The sequence below is a fragment of the Lottia gigantea genome, assembly GCF_000327385.1.
Source record: "Lottia gigantea unplaced genomic scaffold LOTGIsca_1, whole genome shotgun sequence".
NCBI lineage: Eukaryota > Metazoa > Mollusca > Gastropoda > Lottiidae > Lottia > Lottia gigantea.
Window position 1 is genome coordinate 4369249 of NW_008706746.1, and position 20580 is coordinate 4389828.

The 20580-nt window shown below is 30.4% G+C and overlaps 1 protein-coding gene across 1 annotated transcript; it reads right to left on the reverse strand.

Moving 5' to 3' along the window:
- Positions 1-569: 569 nt before the first annotated feature.
- LOTGIDRAFT_227972 (hypothetical protein) lies at positions 570-20185 on the reverse strand (the record flags this gene model as incomplete). Its single annotated transcript, XM_009045640.1, has 37 exons — positions 570-1950; positions 2326-2448; positions 2678-2740; positions 2996-3193; positions 3681-3851; positions 4118-4289; positions 4774-4961; positions 5181-5252; positions 5608-5745; positions 6078-6233; positions 6637-6690; positions 7043-7178; positions 7283-7392; positions 7736-7916; positions 8111-8257; positions 8589-8720; positions 8888-9057; positions 9279-9385; positions 9606-9773; positions 10132-10231; positions 10675-10753; positions 11016-11064; positions 11288-11380; positions 11674-11794; positions 12325-12430; positions 12717-12820; positions 13194-13307; positions 13473-13651; positions 13906-14083; positions 14413-14481; positions 15284-15412; positions 15690-15764; positions 16310-16391; positions 16817-16857; positions 17039-17098; positions 17695-17797; positions 20157-20185. 37 exons carry the CDS (start codon positions 20183-20185, stop codon positions 1903-1905), a joined length of 4245 nt encoding a protein of 1414 aa, XP_009043888.1. The 3' UTR covers positions 570-1902.
- Positions 20186-20580: the final 395 nt, after the last annotated feature.

Sequence of the window (20580 nt, forward strand, 5' to 3'; positions counted from 1 at the left end):
TGCTACTTGCACATTTTTATCTTGTAATACTACATGCTTAAGGAAAGTAATGCTGGCCAAAATTCACGTCTTTGAAGGGACAAAAATTCCATCAATGGCTTACAGCTATTGTTTCTGTTTATCTTTTGAAATTTTGGTGTTTCTATCTACAATTTGAAATCCACCTTCTGAGATTTTTGCTTCAGGCTCAGCAAGTATTCAAAATTTGAATCCAAAAACCATTATTCTATTAAGGCATTTGGTACTTCAGATAAACCCATATTACATTTTAAAGGAACAGAATTTGACAAGTTTCTGTCACAATCTATAGCAGATCTTGATATATAGCAAAGATAGCCTTTTGTTAAAGAGTATGTGTATGGAAAAATACAAAGATTTTTATCTTGAAAAAATGAAATGATTTCTTTTCTGGATAAATTATTTTCTGACTGTGTTTGGAATACTATTGTAGTGTTCTAGCAGTTGTATATTTATTTATAATTTATCAATGTTGTCAACTTTATTTTGTTGTATTCATTTCGTATTTAGTCAATATAATATTATCAGAATCACTATTACACAAATTAGTTATAAAACCAAAGATAGTTTTCATCAGTATTATTAGTATGGCAGTGACTCAGTAAGGTTAATACAGTCAAAGAAAATACCTTATAACGTTCATACATAATGTAAGACTAAAAAGGCTATGACGAGAGACATTTGTCTAGAGCTTTCTACAGACACTTGTCATAGATGTGATTACTGATGACAGTTTAAACCTCTGCTGCTTAAATCACTTAGAAGATTATGTTTCTTACTAGTTAACAAGATAGTCTGGTACTGTTGAACAAAAGTGCTTTACTGGCCTTGAATTACATGTATTAGCATGCTTCAAAGCATTGTAAAATCATGAATTTTCTTGGCATAATGGGTCAGCCTGTCCTTGAATTTACATCCCTGCAAATTTTGTAAAACACTTTAATTCTGTAAGTGATGTTAATTGATGATAATGGATTAAGAAACAATCTAATACCGTAGGTTTGATCAGTAGTTAATCCTATAAAATTTGATGACATACAAAAATACCTAGAAAAAAAATTGCAATTCACAACTCAGATTAAAACTGCAAAATTTGATGCCCATGAATATTTATGATTTCACATTGATGAAATGCTATGTGTTTTCATTATTGCCAGACTGTCGGAGTTGTTAGAGTCTAATATCTTTACCATATTGTATTGATATTGCATATCATCCTTTAATATCCAATCAATCTACCTCATACTGTACTTATTATTCATTACATATATTGTCAAATAAAATACTCCAATTTCTTATTGGTATTTTACTTTTATTTCATCATTAATTGATGGACAAGCATCATTTTGTTGTTTTCTGTCAATGTTAACTTAGTTTTGGTGATACCTTTCAGATTAGTTGACAAAACCTTTCTTTAACTGAAAGAACATAATTTTAGCTACATTGATCTGTATATTTCAAAAGGAATATTTCTGGTTTGTCTGAGATCACCAAAGTTGTTAAGTAAGAGCAGTAATATATGCCAAATAAATCATTCAGACTCAAATCTTTATCAAATAAATGAAATCTAACAAAGTGATTCGGTATTTATTATTATTACTGAAATGAAAGTCTCAGTATTATGATTTATACAAGTTGATACATGTAATGATTTAAAAAATGATTATATGATGATGATATTGTTCATGAATGCACAAGTTTTTTCGTGTCAACTGATGAAAACAGATTTTCACATTTCAAACAAATTTAGTTTACAATTTTATATATCAGTGGAAACAAGATCAAAGTGATAATCTCTTGCAAGCACTATTTGAATTTTTTATCTTCATTTGTGTTCCACATTTAATGGATTCAGTCTTCTATCTAGACTAGGTATACACTACTTTATTCATCTTCTCTCTTTTCAAATTTCTGTTTCTCTAATTTGATTGGCTGAAATGCAAGAATATTCGTTAAAGCATGCCACTGCAGTGGCTACAAATTATGGTCCCTTGTGTAAGAAATATTTAAAGGGGAATAGGAAGTTTGCTGCTAGCTAATGCATAGTATTGTTTTACATCTACAAGTTTTAGAATTCCTATCATTTTATTTTATCATTCATTAGGGACATTGCAACCATAATCTAAATAGGAATTATGCTTTAATAGCACACTGTGTTAGGGGTAATAGCCATGGATGTAATAACATCTAGTGGTTCAGATAAATATAAAGTCGTTATCACCAAGCTCATTAAAAGATTTACCTGTACTAAAAGAGCAGACGTATTGATGCAATAATCAGACATTCTTTATTACAGTTAAAACTTACCTGGTCAAATCCTCTTTCTTTGATCAACATATCAACTTTAGAATTATAGAAATCATAAACAAACTGAGCCATCATAGACATATCTTCTATTACCATTGGTGTAGTCACTGGGTGTTCTGTATTCTACAATTTAATTACAAAAATGTCTATATGAAAAAAAAAAAAACTTGGGAAATAGAATATTTTTGTAGTTGGATCAAAATAGCGAATACTAAAATATTTTCAAAAAATCATATGGCCAAAAATACATTTTCTTGACCAGGAAAATGTAAAAATAACATATTTTTTAAATATCAATTCTGCATTTGTCAATCTTCCAAACTAGGACATCATATAACAATAATGAACCAACCTTTCTATGAGTAGGATATTCATCTTCAGGTGTAACATGTAACTGTAATGGTCTTGTCATTAGCTATAATTAATATATTATGTTTCTATTAATTAATTTACATGTAGACAAGAATGGCATTTCAACAAGTCAAGGGACAATTCCAATAAAAGCACAAAATGTTCACATCAGGATGAGAATCATAGGGAATTTAGTACACAATACAAGTATTTACACTTGCAAAAAGTAATTTTATCCCAAAATTTCATGGTTTTGAAAACTTACACAAAGTTCCTAAATGCATTTGAAAGGAAATACAAAAACTAAGTTAATACTTACTCTATTAAATGTAGGGGTCAGTTCAAAACAGTTACTGAATAAAGAGACCCTAGCGAATATATAAAGCCCCAATCTAGCTCTGGACATAGCTACAACTAAACGTCTCACATCACGTATATGACCTACAGTTTTAGTACGAACTAATGATAATAAGATATAGTCATTCTGTTGACCTTGATACCTATCTACTGTTGTCACCTGTAATGATATAGATTAGATATTAAATTATAATATACACATTAAATAGGTATAATACAAAATACATGACATGACATACTCTTAGAGCTGCAACTGAAAAAGCATGTATATTACATGTGATAAATCTTAAAACAAAACAAATTTAAATGCAGTAATAAAGTTACGGTAAATGGAGCTTTATGTTTAAATTTTCTACTCCTCATAAAACTAATGAACAATAACAACTACATGCAGTGTACAATTATGCAAGTTCGGCCAAGAAAGCTCCATTACTTTACTCTTGTTATAATTTCTGATTGATGCTGTACCTTTAATGTACTCTGCCTGTAGCACATGGAGCCTTAGTTTATTGCCAATTCAAATTACTTTTTTTAATATCATGAGAAATCACTAATATGGGTTAATATTGTAGATTTCACTGGTATAGAAGAAAAAATATCTAATTTTTACCACTAGATTTGAGTAATTTAACACATAAAACTCTCACCTTATGAGGCTTGCCTATAAAAGGATTGTTACCACATCTTTGATGTATGACATCACGTATTAAATGTTTCTGACCATTGTAAGTTGTTAATATAGAGATCTTCTCGGCAGAATAACCCATTAATCTCATATACATAAATACTGCTACTACATATTCTGCTTCTGCTAAATTCTGCACAAACAATACATTATATTACATTACATGTATGCCTGTAGGAAATCAATTTAATTTAATGTAGTCCAACATCTTTCTTACATTAATTGATGGATGTTGTTTCTGAGGCAGAATAAGTTCATCCTTCTAGAACACCTTGACAGGCTGTTGTATTGCTGGTCTTGTCAACTCAGCATTCCTTTCTACTGGTTTACAGTCTTACAATAATCTGATATCTGATACTCTACAATAATCCCCTCTTGTCCCTGAAACTTAAACCGTACCTGATAGAAATATGGATTAGGTTCTGATTCACCAACACCATTAAAATCTTGTACATCAATTAATTGGTAATCAAAAACAAATCCGGGGTTAGCAAGCTGAAACTCTGGCTTATTCAATACATGAGGTAAACTTCCCAATTTCTTATATCTCCAATTATACAATGATGCAAGACTGAAAACAGAAAACATGTTAAACATTAGCAAACAGCAATATGGCAGCATTTAACAACTGACGCTGATTTTTAAATGAAATGGAGTTTTACATCCTACTTTTCTTCAAGTGTTTGGTTTCTACTACTTGATCACTGGCAATAATGCAGCAAATAGTTGAAGAAAAAATAAAACAAAACTAATTGAAGATCTTATCAATATAACACAGCATTCTGAAGTAGGACCATAATTTGATCATCACTCCATAAAGGGGTTCAATTATGAACAATTCAGAAAATATCAATACAATCTTTGGTCAGAAACAAAACATTTGATTGTTATTTACTTTTTAATCTAAGCTCTTGAACTATTCTGAAGAATCATGTTATTGCGTTCCTTTTCAAAAATGGAAACTCTATTCTTCTGATCTATTTAAGCTCCAGTTATCAAGAATACAGATAAAAATTTCAGATTTGGGGTTTGGACTATTTTTCCCCTAATTTTACCTTGCTCTAGCTCTACCCTGGGCATCCAAGTCTACAGTAGGAACACCAAGACGTACAAATCTAGTAAATAATGACTGTTCCATGTTGGAGAATTTCTGAAAGGCCATATTTTTAATAACTGGTGGTAATTGATGATGATCTCCTATCATAATCCATCTTTTTAATCTATTATTACCATCTTCTGGATTCTACAGAAATGAAAAAAATTGAGTTTCCATCTCTGTTTTAGAAAAAAGAAAGCTCTTTGAGAGCATATATTAAGCTCTATGTTTTATCACTAAGTTTAGAAAAATTGACATCTTGAGCTATGAAAATCAAAACAGTAACATGTATTAGTATTATCTTCTGGATAGTAGAAGTAGATTAACATAAAGTGAAGATTGATGATTAGTAATTATAAATTGTACCTGTAAGAGTAGTGGAATAAATGTTTCAATCTCTAATATCTGAGCTGCTTCCTCCATTAAAATATTATCAAACTGAAATAATTTATTACAATTTATTCATTCCAAGAATTATAAATATTATCACAATGTATTTGATGGTGATATAATCCACATTTACCAAATTTATAATAAGTGTGGAAAATTGCATCTTACTTTACATTTTGGTTACGATGTTTACCCTGTTTCCACACATACATGTCTCCAGGTTTGAATCTATCTGGTACCATTAATAAAGGCCATTTACAATATTTAATATGAGTATAACAGATGGAAACACAAAAGTTTCTTAAATCTCTCTTACCACTGCTTGAGATATTTCACTACATGAATTACAATTCAAATTTTTAAGATAAACTTGATTGTTCGATTGTTAATCATGCTAAAATACCTTGAATCCAACAGCTACCATATCACGTCTTTTTAAAGCAGCATGGGTACAAGTCATAGCTATAATTTTAGCTTCTTTAATAAATAAATATTCAGCTCTATCAGAACCACTCCTCAATAATTCAAATGCTCGGAATTCCTTAAAAAATATAAATAAATATAAAATAGTCATATCATGTACTTTATCATTTATTTCAAAATTTTCATGAAATGTGTACTCAAGAGAGACTTGGATTTATTTTCATTCTATCTTACCTGTAAAAAATATTTTTATATAAATAATTGCTTGTGTCCATTCTTGAGTCAAACAATCAAAGTAAATCTGATGATATCATAAGCCCCATACAGAAGAAGTCCATGATAATTGTGGTCTATAACAAATTTTTGGACAACTGGAAATTAAGATTAAGATAATACAAAAAAAAAAGACTTGTGTCGAGCTTATTCTTTAAATAAATTCAAATTCCCTACCTCTAATTGTGTAAAGATTTTCTTGATGTGTCTAAAACAACCTTCTGCTGTATCTAGATCTTTACTATAATCTTGACCAGTAAATAATGGCTGTGGGGCATTGTCGAAAAACTTGGTGAAGGGAAAGAATTCTTTTATTGCTGATGGTTTAGATTCCTTAAATGACAGCACATATATGATTATTTTAATTTATTCAATTTTCCGACCAACCTTTGTCCTGATATACAACCGTAAGCACAATATGTTGACTCATAAATTGATTCTATGACTTGTCTTGGACAACAGCATTCACTCATTCAGATACATATTAAAGTGATACTATGTCTTAGAATTAACATGAAATTTAAGAATTGGCAAATAAGAGCCAGTAGATATACCTGGTGTCATAAATAACATAACAGGATCCTAATATAATCGGATAAATCCAAAAAACTTAAAAATTACCCATAAATATGCAATTAACTATTGAGAATGTTAATAAAACCTCCAAATTTTGATTCTGATAAGTGTTACACATATCTGAAATTGAATCCTAAGTTAAATTATAAATAATGTGTACCTTTTCTTTAACATTCTGTAATTTACTTAAAAATTCTTCCCATCTTGATAAAACCTGAACAGTAGTATTAAAAATATCTAATTATCTTATGGAATTGATTACAGTACAAACAATCATTGAAAGAACAGTTCACTAAATCAATATAATTATGTACAAAGCTAAAAATTAAAACGATAATCGTTCATTGTAAGATTTTAAAGGAACAGGATCTTCAATTATTCAAACAAAGTTCTACATTTCTACACTAATTTGAGCTAAATACATGAGGAAATATTACAGCAGTATTAGTTTATTATTGTTCTGCTCCCAACTGTCAAGGTAAGGTAACTCCAGTAGGGTAATAAGAAATATAATGAGCTATATGTGTAAAAAATGAAAAAATTTTAAAATGAATATTTATAAATACCTGATACATATAGAAATAGCCTGCTGTTTCTGCTGTATAAGACATATCACCTTTAACACCTAAACTAGTTTGTAATCTACCAACTTCTTGTAACAGCTCTATTCTTTGTGCTAGTACATAGTTTACTCTTCCATATCTATATATAAATAAATTCAAATCAAACTTCTATGTTTTACAAACATGATTATCTAGATCAAACTTAGCAAAAAGAAGCTGGAAATAATGCAAACAGAACCTGACCTGCTAAAATCTTTCTCTGTTTCTAAAGCCTCTTCACCATGACCTAAACGTAATAAATGTCTCTCATCTATATCTAATGCCATGATTTTCTCAAATAGCTGATTCAAGGCCTGAAATATATGGAAATAGGAACATTAGTCTAAATTTCTACGAATACTGTAATTTAAGTGTCTTTAAGTGGGAAGAGTGTAGAGCTCGGGCAACATCGGTATAGGGTGTATTCTCATGCTTATTATACCAATATATTAAATATTCACCAATGAATGAGTTCTAGCCTTTAAATACTGTGACCCAAATTACCTTGTATATTTTTTTTCTATAAGTTAAACAGTAGAAAATTTATAAACACATTGACATTCCAATTCTAAATTTATTACAGCCTTGATTTTTCAAAACATATCTGATATGCCTGTAACTAAGGTATATCAACAGCCTTGATATCATACACTGTACCTGATTCGAATGAGTAACTATAACAGTACGTTGATCTGGGAAGTTGTGGTATATATTAGATATTATCTGTACAGCTACATCAGTTTTACCAGTACCAGGTGGTCCTACTACCATAGTTAAACCAGGTTGCATACCAGCTCTTATAGCTTCTATCTGGGTTGGTGTAAACCTTATACTGTTCCTAGAATAGGCAATATGTTGACAGTCAAAATCAATTTCTGTAAGTAAAGTAACATGTTAATTGGTAGAACCTCAGTTTTGTAAAAAAAAAAACGTCAGATCTGAGTGAATCTGATCAGTTGTTGAGTAATATCTTAACAAGTTATAACCATGAAGAATATCAAGACTGAATGAGAAATTTTCACTAGATCTTACTTTTTAGGTTGACTGTATTCATATGGTCCTCTATTAGGAATAATATGTGGCTCAATTGCTATTTGTTTTAATCTGTCTGCAATAGCATCTTCTTTTGACTCTGTTTTAGCTCTCTTCTTACTAGGTTCATTTTCTTGAAATTCTAACCTGATAAATATAATACATAACATGGATGTATATTGTATATCCAATTTTTGATCAAAGTTTTCTTGGACAGTGTTATTTTCTGCTACTTATATCTTTTAAAATAATCACATTCATTCAGGGCAAATCGGAACACAATTTTGTATCTTTGAAGAGATCTGAATTACATGTCTGGACAAGGTTGTAAAATATCTGAACAATATGTTAAAGATCTAAACAAGAAGTGTAAGATCTGAACAATATGTTTAGGATCTGAACAATATGTTTAGGATCTGAACAAGATGTACAAGATTTTGTGTCATGAGATCCAATATAGAAAGTCTAATAAATTTACCTAAATGGTGGTGTTTGTTTACCAGCTGCTTCACTAGTAACTTCTGTGTTGTGTTCAGGAAAACAGGATTTGAGATGTTCTAGTGATAAAAATGTATCATTCCAGTCTAATTTTTCAATCTTGTCAGGCATTCTAAAAGATAAATAAGTAATAATGAATTTTAACCACAAAGACAAACAACGAGCTAAATTCTTAGCAATCTAATTGAGTTGTGCTTGGGAGAATTTTGGATGTTGCTCATAGTGATGCAAGTATAACTCTAACATCAAACATTATGGACCAATCAAAACTCTACTTACTTTTCGTAGTGAGCAGAATCAGGATCGCCATAGCCTAAAATAAGATCATGGAGCCATTCTGGTACAACACAATCAGTATTCATTAAATCTCTCATTGTCTCTAATACAGCTTTAAAATTATTCTCTTTTGGTTTCCGCCTCATTATAATATTAAATGTTTCATAAACATCCTAGAATATAGACTTAAGTATTTGTAAAAGAATGAATTAAATGAAATGAAACAAGAGTTTTAGGCTTACACTTCTGCTCATCATTGGGGTAATTAAGATACGAGACAAATTTTGCTAACCTACTCCATTAAGATTTTTAACTGTGGAAGGACACCTGTGATACACACATCAAAACAAAATTCCTAATTGAAGTTTCTTCTGTACAAATAATAAAATCCTACCTCTTCTCCATTAACTGCTTTAGTCATATCTTGTTGATACTGGTTTGGATCTAGCCAAACCCGGAATGTTCTGGTATTACCAGTTAATTCTGGTTTAGGATCAGGTCCTGCAATGAATAAAGATCCTGCAATGAAGACACTGTGTTCCAAATTGTCCACATTTAATTGGACATAACAATCAAATATGCAAATTCAAAAACCCTGTGGGTTTAACCCCACGGACGGACTGGACCAAAGTATGATTTAAATTCTTCTCTTCACTGAGAGTAAAACTTGACAACCTCTTTACTAATAATCTGACTTTTAAAAAGAAGGCTTTTACCCTACCTTCTTCAATAACTTTGCCTGTGTCATCTAACATGCCCTCTATTTCACATCCTCTAACATAGATTAAACCAACTTGTGGTATAAAATCAGCATGGTAATCATATTTAGTACCAATAGGTTGTGTTGGTCTCACTGTTATCAAAAATGCTACGTCATGTTTCCTCATTGCTGAAAACAGAATACAAGACAATTTCATAAAGGCAGAGTCTATAAAATGAAGATTCAAACAACTGATAATCTGATTAAAATGCAAATCTAGATGTTATGTATTGTCTGACAAGTAAGCGAGTTGATGGGTTGGCATAAACTATAAAAAAAAACCTTCGTTCAGTGAAAATGAGTCATACCACCAAGCTTTTTGACTTCTGCCAAAAGTATTTACAAGTCAGTTGAATGAATCAACAGATAAGTGATGGTATCAATTAGTTAACATTCCAATGAGTGTATCAAGATTTTCTAGAAAATCTGGACTACAGCCCCTTAAACAGTAAAAAAAACGTTTAAACTAATCATTTGGATTTCCTACCTTCCCATTCTGCCTTGATTTCTCTTCTAACACTGAGATTCATAGTAACATCAGCTCTAACTTGAGCTGGATGATTTTCTCCAATTTTAGGTTTTGCCACCTGCAAATTAACAAAATGTATAAAATTCCCCTTCATTATCTAAGAAGATAACTTATATTACAATACAATAGCCAACTTCAGATCACTGAAAGGCAAAAGAAACATCACTTCTGAAAATGGTCAAAAAGTCATTTAATACATGTTCTCTACTGCTTTTTTTGGTTGGTGAAAGTCCAGATGTCTTAAATAACATATATAAGTATTTGATATATATACTTCTCTATGACTTTCGGTTTAAACAGTATTTTATTTCTATTATACATATAATCTTTAAAGAGTATAAATAAAGTTTCGGAAACAAGCCATGTTAATCTGTCACCTGACATCCTTTTGCCTTTCAGTATACAAAGCACTCAAATGGCTTAATGAAGATGTTCAATGCAGAATGCAATGAGGACCTGAGCTGCATTTACAAATAATATACAAATACCCAAAAAGCTTACCTCAACTACATTAAAACCTACTACACTTTGAGCCATTCTAGCCCAGCCACCAAATAAACAACTACCATCTTCTGCTAGCCTAATTACAAAATATATAATTGATCATTTACTTTTGTCAAATATATGTAAGACACAGAGAGGCAATATATTACAGTAAAAGTAAATGAGATTGCATTAGACATGAAAGATTCTTATAGATAAAACTAGATTTTATTTTTTTAAATGCTGTAGACTCTCCATTATATTGGAAATAAAAAGTTTTAAAGTTGAGCATTTTTGATAAATTAAAGCAGTTGAGCAATCAAAGATTCCTGAATTAAAAGAATAAATGAATAACATACCAAGGCTTCATATGACTTACAGCATCTTCAATATCTTGTCTTATTTCATCTATAAAATATCAATATTCACTCAAAAATATTTAAGGCATCAAAATTTACCAAAAAAACCTTTTTGGGGCATTCTCTTCTGATGTACATTGCAACTGATTTTATATCTAGTACTATACATTTTATTCACCAATCTGAACACAATATTTCATAAAATTGGATTTAATTTAATTATTCATCTTCCATAATGAAATCATAAAATAATGTTACAAACTATCACTTACATGTAGATTCCAGCCTAAAGAGATTAAAATTTTTCAATAGATAATCATGTAGAGTTAAGAACTGTAGATTCAATTTTGGTAAAGCTAAACATTCTGAAAATAACAGAAAATAAGTTTCAACTTTAACAGAATATCTGTTTTTTTTTTTTTAATGAGCTACCGAAGATGCCCTAGTATCAGTAATAACTGCAAATGAGATGGCTAATTATGCCGTAGAGGTAAAATCTAAACTGGACATTGGATTTTAATTCTGAAAAGTGATAAAGATAGCTGAAATTGAGATCTACGAGTTGGTAAAGCGACTGTATTTCTTTAAATATGCCAAAATATCAACATCACATAACCTGTGCCATATCAAAACCTGCATGTTATAAAATAGGTTTTACCTCCTCCTGAATGATATTCTGAAGGCACAATATTTTCATCCCAAATAATATCTTCTGTAGGATATAGAGGCATATTGTTGATAGCTTCTAACTGACTGGGTCTTTTCTCATGTTTACAGACCTACAATAAATTATCACAAACTTATTTCATAGAATAAATTATCACAAACTTATTTCATAGAATAAATTATCACAAACTTATTTCATAGAATGAATTATCACAAACTTATTTCATAGAATAAATTATCACAAACTTATTTCTCATAGAATAAATTATCACAAACTTATTTCATAGAATAAATTATCACAAACTTATTTCATAGAATAAATTATCACAAACTTATTTCATAGAATAAATTATCACAAACTTATTTCTCATAGAATAAATTATCACAAACTTATTTCTCATAGAATAAACTATCACAAACTTATTTCTCATAGAATAAACTATCACAAACTTATAGAATAAACTATCACAAACTTATTTCTCATAGAATAAATTATCACAAACTTATTTCTCATAGAATAAATTATCACAAACTTTTTAGCCATTTAAATCAAGATCATGTTCTTATTAGAAAATTAATGTTAAAATATTTGGGTTGTTTTTGTTTTATTCTAAAGATTTGAAGATTTATCAAGATAACATACCAATAACTCCAGTAAAAATTCTGTTGAATATTTCTCCTCCTTCTCTTCTTCTATTGGATGTGGTAAATAATTTAAATGGGCTAACAACTTATGCAGATCTCCATTACTGAAAAGGAAAGGTTCTGCAATCATTGCTCTTTACTGTGCTGGTAGACTAAACTTTACCAATGAGGTCAAAACATTATAACATTAAAACCTACAGTAAGATATTCATAATACATTTTGGTTTGGTGTTTAAAATTGGGCAAACTGTGCATAAATAATACTTATGTTGTACTATTGATAGTTTCTTGCAAGATACAACAGTATAAAAATATATTTTCTTCATTTTAAACTTTACAGAAGATAATACTAAAAATTGGTTGAAAGCAAAATTAATTGCATAACTATACCTAAAATCTTTAAAGTGTTTAACAAGTGAATCACGTGTATCAATACTAGCTACATTAGATATAGCAAACTTCTTGAGGTCAGGAAAATGTTTAAACACGACTTTCTAAAAAGAAAACAAAATGCATTCAAATGAATTTGGGGGTTTTAACTCCTCCTTTTCAGCACCAAAGGGCCAATTTTTCCAGCATAAAGACAGCAGAATGAGAAAACTCTTTTTTATATAACAAACTGTCATGAATTGTTAATGTGGACTATCTGTAGCATACAGGGGCGTTCCTACGTATACGCTTTTATAAATAAAGCACTTTTGAAGGTAAAAAAAGTTAATGTATTATTATTAACATTATCATCTGACACTAAAGCAGACATTAATGAAGAAAATAGAAGATTTGTAGACAAATCAAAATTTATGCTTCTGGTTATCAATCAAGATAAAAAGCTGTATCTTCAGAAAAATGGAATAAAAAATGGCTTACTTGTAATTTCCCGACTGTATTATAATGTAAATCTATTCTATCATGTATCGTTAAAGCTTCACCAGTTCGTTCATCTATTTCAAATTCAGCATACTTTATCAACATATCTAATAACTACAAATTTAACACCAAAATTATCAAAAATCATCAATAAATCATTCATTAATGTTCCAAAAACTTCAATTCAACATACTGTGTTGTTTTTGTTTATTTTTAATCCAAATCTCTTCAATAAATACAGCACAAGTCTCAACCTTGTAAAAAAGAAGTGAAACTGACCTCAGTAAAGAGTTTTCCTTCTTCTCGTTGACATAAAGGAGAAAGTTTACTAATTTCCACAACATGGTGATCATCCATTAAAACATTGAAAAATCTTCTAGTAGGTAACTGAGCTTCTATATCAATCATTAGTTCCATAAACCTTTCACAATATTTCACCAAATCCTCTTTTACTTTACCTACAAATATTTCAGTCAATTGTGGACTAAGTTGAGTCAGAAAAGTCCAATGTAACAAAATATTTCATAGCATCTTGTTTACCCACACAATGAAGAGTTCTAACGACAGTTGGTGTAACATTGGTTAATTCTTCTCTTCTTATTATTCAAGTCAACCCAGGTATAACTGGTTAATATGGGAAATATCAATGACAAAGGACCCTCTGATAAACGCTATGATAAGAGAATGGTAACTAAAATATCGTTTTCCATACCTTTTTCTGGAATCTGTTTCAGAATATCAAAATATTTATGAATGGTTTTTGATAAAAATTGACGTTCGCTTGTTACAACCTTAAGACGTTCCTCATCTAATTTCTTATCATTCTTCTTTATAACATTAAAAACTTTCTTATATTTGGTATTCCCTTTAAATATCTCGTCTCTCCTGCCCTAATAATTTAATAGTTATCAAAGTCAATAAAAAATCTGCTAAAATAGGGAAAATGATAAGAAAACCTGAAAACTAATCAATAGATTTAGATTTAGATCAATAGAGATAAGCATAAATTAACAATGTTTACACAGATAAACAAAGATTTGGATAAATGACGACTTCTTTTCTGCTCTTAATTTTATGTAGTGGAAAATTTTGTCAGGACAACATTAGCTTTCTTTATTCTTTCCAGGTAAGTGAGCAAGCACTAAATTTCCTATATCTTCACATAGATTCTCCAAGAAATTATTTATTAGTAAGTGGTAGTAAGTATAGACATATTTACCGGTAAAATAAAATCCCATATCGGCAGTGAAACTAATTTCTGTATTTGTTCACGTATTAAATCAACTTCCTATCAACAGAAATAACCTCATATATATAAAACAATTAGTTTGTATTCTTCATTTCTCATTTTCCTCATGAAAAATAGTCCAGAATTGACAGAATAGATCAACAGGTGGAGAGGCACCTGCACAAATTGCTCAATTTCCAAACATCATTTGGTGTCCCATTTGATTTGCTAAAGATAGTGGACCACAGCCATATATGCCCACCACGGCATGTGGATGGTAAATATTCAAGATTTTGGGGCAATAACTCTGCTTCTAACGGTCGAAAATAGCTCAAATTCGAACTTGATCTTCGTTTTAAGAATATGTATACACATACCGAATTTCATTTGATCCATCAAAAAATTTGATTCCTTCCAACACTCTAGTTTTTAGAGTGTTTATGAGTAATTGATGTTGATAGAAGCACTTACTGTATAGAGGTTAAAGGGCGATAACTCCTCAAAACTGACGTAAGAGGCCTAAATCTTGAAAAAGCCTTAAATTTAATCAGAAGTAAACTAAACTTTCTCAAACCTTTCGATTTAGGTCCAATGACATCCATTTTAAGTTTCATCAAAATCGGTTGAAAACTAAGAGAGTAATAGCATTCAAGATTTTGGGGCAAGGGCAATAACTCTGCTTCTAACGGTCGAAAATAGCTAAAATTCGAAATTGATCTTCAATTTATGAATATGTATACACATACCGAATTTCATTGGATTCCATCAAAAAAATATAAAGATATGTGGGCGTATAAAAATTCAAAATAAATACAAATATATTTTCAATTAAAGTAACAAAAAATCAAAACGGAATACTAACTAGACAGTTAAAACAATGAACAATAAATAGTAAAAGATGAGTTTGTTCCTTTAAGCTAATACCAGATAAACTATAATCTAATACTCTATGTATAAAGGCTGGGAAATGTTCAGGTTTACTGGTAAATGCCTGAAAAACAGATTTAAAAGTCATGTATCATCTTGTAAATAATAATCAGTTGAAACTGATGATGATGGTGAAAACATTGTTCAAGTCAGCATTCACAAAAACCAGATTTGTGAAAGGATTCTTGTTATTTTGAAGACAAAACACACAGTCTCAGTTAATGCATCCAGACTTCAAATTCACAGAGATCATTAACTACTTTGTGTAAATTTGAAAATTTCAAAATAAAGATTTCTAAACTGATCAAAACTAGTTGGGATCCGTTAAAATTGGGACCTACCTCCCATGGTGGAACATGTTCTCTAACTTTCTCATTAACTATAACAATCATAGACATTGAATGTGCTAAACTGGACTAAAATTATCAAAATCGTATATTATCACATGAATCTAATGCAGCATTGTTGAATAGGAAGAGAAAAAATATTTGAATGAGCGTTTTTACATTCTTCTTTTCTGCACTGGTCTAAGCCTAGTGAAAAATGTTACAGCCTTATAGTATTGTAATAATAATAAACTCTTTATATTATATGGGTTAGAATCAAATACACCAAGGTGACATGGTCCTGTCTAACATTCACGCCATGTTATTAAACAGTTGTGGAACCTTTAACATGCATAGCCTTTAGAATTGAAAGTAGCCTGTAACACACTGTTTATTTCACACACTATCGTCTCAACTAGAATTTTTGCATGACAACCCATGACTGGGGAAACTATGTAGAAAAATCAAAAAGGTATCCACCTATGCAGGGATGAAACCCACGACAACTAGACTCTGATAGTAAGCTTATATTCAAATGTGAAATATATGTAAATAGTTCTTAAGAAAAATCTATGAAATCTATGAAATTGCACACTGTACATACAACATAATGAATTCTTTGAATGATGAAATACCTTTTGTGGATGATAATTTGTCCATAAATAATTCTCTAAATAACGACTAAATTCTAACATCATTATTCTTTTCTTTGCAAAACTAAAAAAAAGATATACTTATATAATATGATTCAACAAAAAAACCATTGCATTAGCCATTGCTCAGTCAGAACTATGTATATCTGTAGTATAAACTTATGAAATAGTTATGCAATATACATTCTGATATATTATTATTCTTAAGACAACCTAAATCATCTTCGCATGGAATTGGTGATCTCATAATAATAATACTTTACTGGTTCTTTCAATCAAATTACAAACATTGGGATAAAGTCATCTAAAACAGCCCAATTTTCAGCTTTTTTTTAAATTTCCAATGAAGCTTCTTTTTAGACATTTGAAAAAATTACAAATCAATACAATTTAAATCTAGCTTGTATAGTTTCAATTACTTTTAATGTTACCAATAGTGACAGATTGGTTTTGTGTATTAAATCATCTCCAGACTTAATTTACACTTACTTTGATTTCAGAATTTCTTCTTTATAGACTTCTTCAACAATCTAAAAGAGTGAATAAAGATACAGTCTCATTTTACTTACAATAAAAAATTTTATAGACTGCAGGGCAAAGGAACTGTATATAATGTTCAGATGTCAAAGGTCACAACACGACTTTCTTACCCTTTATACATCAGAACAATTATAGTTGAAAAGAAATTATAACAAAAGATATAAAACAAACCTCAGGTTTAAAAGATGCTCCATTTTCAATTGCTTTTTTAGACCAGAAATCTTGAGCTAACTGAAACAAAGAAACAAATGCAAAATACAATCAAATAAAGAAAGAATAGACTCACATATCAAACAATCAATGTAGAGGTTAGATATTTTCTGACTTATTTCCTCTCTGAGAAAAATAATTAGTGTCTCAATATTTGTGTTATGAGCTTTATTCAAAGGCCATATTTCTCCATTTTCATTGGTTGATTTGGATCTTGAATATATGTAATTAGTCTTCCAAAGTACTAGAAAGTACGAAAATCACACAATACGTAAAACTAGAAATTTCACTTCCTATTTCTATATATGTCTTTTCTTTACATGGCAGGATCTCAAAAAAAGACAAATTGTCTTTTTAACTGTGTAACGCAGATAATTCTGGACACATATGGATTTGAAAGCTTAAATTTCAAGAAAGGTGAAGAGTATCTAAAATAATTCCTGTTTCTGGGACTGCGGTACAATCGGTAAAACAGATGGCGAACATGTCCTTTTAAGATATCCTCAGCAATTTTCAGAAATATATTAAGTTTTTTGGTAATTTTGAGAAAATCACCATGTGAATTTAGACTGTTGTCACTTTCGGCCAGTATTAACCTTTTAACATTGGTAATATACCTGTGTTATTCTATCTGCTTGTATCTGTTCTACAGTAAGCCCACCAGTTTTCTTTTTTTCTGATCTATCTGTTTTCTCTGGTATTGTTCCACTCATCTTAAATCTAAAATGAAATTATTCAAACATGGTGTGAATTTCATGTGTTTAAACAAAGTCAAGGACAATAAATCCAAAACTGTTCATCCTGTTGTTATATACAGTGGTGTAGCCTATAAGGATTCAACACCAAATTACGTCAGATTTGATAAATGGAAATTTTTTTTTATGTCTTAGAAGTTTCCTCAGATATTCTATAAAATAATTAAAATTGGTTTATTTCGATATTCTTTATTAATGGCCGACAACAGCGGCAAAATGCGTCATCTATTTCCGTGTACAATGTTAGATCTATAAATAAGTCAAGGAAAACATGTTGTATGGGTACCCAGTGTATAATTAAATTTTCTTAGTATTTATCTTTAATAATATAACTAATGATAAGTAAAACGTAAGAGTGATTTATTGCTAAAAAGTCATTGAAACTACATAAGAATATGGGCCACATAGTAGAATTTTTCTGCTGACACGGAATCTGCTAGTTTGTCACGTGACGTCTTTCCCTGGACTACATTCTAGCTGACGACACATGGAATTCCGATTACAGCATGGGATTATAAGGAAATTTGGCCGGTAAAAAATTGTGATATCTGGTAATAACTGAAATCCATCATTTTGTTTATGTCAAAGTATACATTAGGCATACATTTTTACCTTGCTTGGAACTACTGGATTCATTCTGCTAGCTAACATTGAGCAGATAAACCATGTTTACCAAAGAAAGCAAATGCAGAGGTCACGCGAGGTCGCACATGTAAATTAATAATCATTTCCGGAGACACACGAATTCAGATTTTTTCAATGTCTTACATTTACATGCATACCATAACAAGCCTATTAAAGGGATACTACGTCTTAGGATGAACATAAAATTTTAATTTTGCTCAAATTTGGCCAATAACAGTATATATCCATCAGTGGACTCATCTGGTGTCCTAACTATACATCAAAATCCCTCTATAATCCAATATATCCACAAAATCAAGTAATTAATCATAAAACGCTTATTACATCCATTAAGCGATTTTCAAATCGTGAGTCTAGGAAATCCGGTGTAATTTTCAAGGGGAAGTAACTCTCAAGTGGGGTTTCCCGCGTCCTTGACCTCTACTCTTGAATTGACCTCAACATTGTCATATTTTGAAGACGGAATTATGATGCCTCGTGGTAGATTAAGCGACTCCTCGAAAAAGCAATTCATATAATGTAGAATGAATACTCCACCGCTGACACATTTTCAACGAATATTAATCATTGGCAAAGTTTGTTTGTATACACCAGAAGATGATTGTTTCCTGTTTTAGCGTTGATTACCCAGACTCTCTTTTTCTCAAACTGAATGGATACATGGCTTGCTCACTTTTTTATAAAATAATGATTACGGTATAGTTTTATTATCCATTTTTCAAACTTGATAAAGTGTGGGATGCATACTTATTTAACCAATGGTCACTATTAAACACAAATATTAGCCACAGAGCGAGTGTATTCTAAGATGTAGTATCACTTTAAACTTGACCAAGATTGTGTTTACAAGAAATGTTAATAGACGGACGGGGGCAATGGAAATATACATTCAAATTTAAAATTGGGAGTATAAAAACTAGTGAGTTTTACAATTTGTATCACCCAGAATCATTTATATCTTTTCTTAATATCCTCGGCCCTTTTCTTATTCTCTTTTTGGACATGGTCACAAAAAGGCCCTATCACATTAGTCAAGGATCGGGAAGGAAGACACATCAAAGGAAAGTATAAATTTCTAAATTTGTTATACATTACCTGTTTTATGCGTTAGAAGAAAATACTATAAGACAAATTTGAGATTTTCATTAGATCTAATGAAATCTTCGCGGAAACCTTCAAAACGTTTTGTTTACAATTTTGTGCACATGTTCCGGTAGTCTCGATCGTAATGTTCTAAATTCCATTGACATTTCCTCTTTAAAGTTTACTGACCTGTAATGCGAGTCTATTATATGTAATTCATGTTCGTTTTGTCATGTGTACCGGATCTACATCAGCCTTGATTTAGATACATTATTATTGTAATATAATGTATTCTGAAGGTGAAGTTATTATATCAAAAATTATATTCCAAAAGCTTGCTACAGGATTTTAAAAAAACCCAATTCACTTAAAATAGACAGAACAACCATTTATTCTTCCTTTCTCAAGCTTATTCTGCTGCTTGGTGAGGTCATTTTTGACATCTTCCTATGATAGATAGCCTTTACAATTTTGATGGTATATATTGGATAGTCTTTGTGTTGATAAAACATGAATATTGTTAATTAACATTGTCCCAGAAATTTCAACTAAAATTGGTCTCAAGTTAGGTTTTTTTTTTGTTTGTTAAAACAAACCTCGCAAGAGATAGGCCTAATGTTTTCATGTTTATGTCATATTATCAACACATAGGACAAGGTACTTATCTATATTGTTATTATGTTCTTTTTATATATGACACACTCTGAAGAAAAGACCAGTCAGTGTTTTAACTTTCAAACGTGGATAATTCTGGACACACATGAATTTGAAGACTTGAATTTAGACAGTGATCTGTGAACACTATTACTGATAATCTTAGCCTAAATATTCATGTTTGCCACTGGTCAAACAAATGGCGAACTTTTTCCTTTTACCCTGAGTGTAAATGATATATGTCATATACCCTGAACTCCAAGTAATAAAAGTAAAAACATATGACGATAATGTTGTAGGATGTCACTTAGTAATGGCTGGTATACCTGCTGCTCGGGTATATATTACATGAGTGTGTGGCTGGTA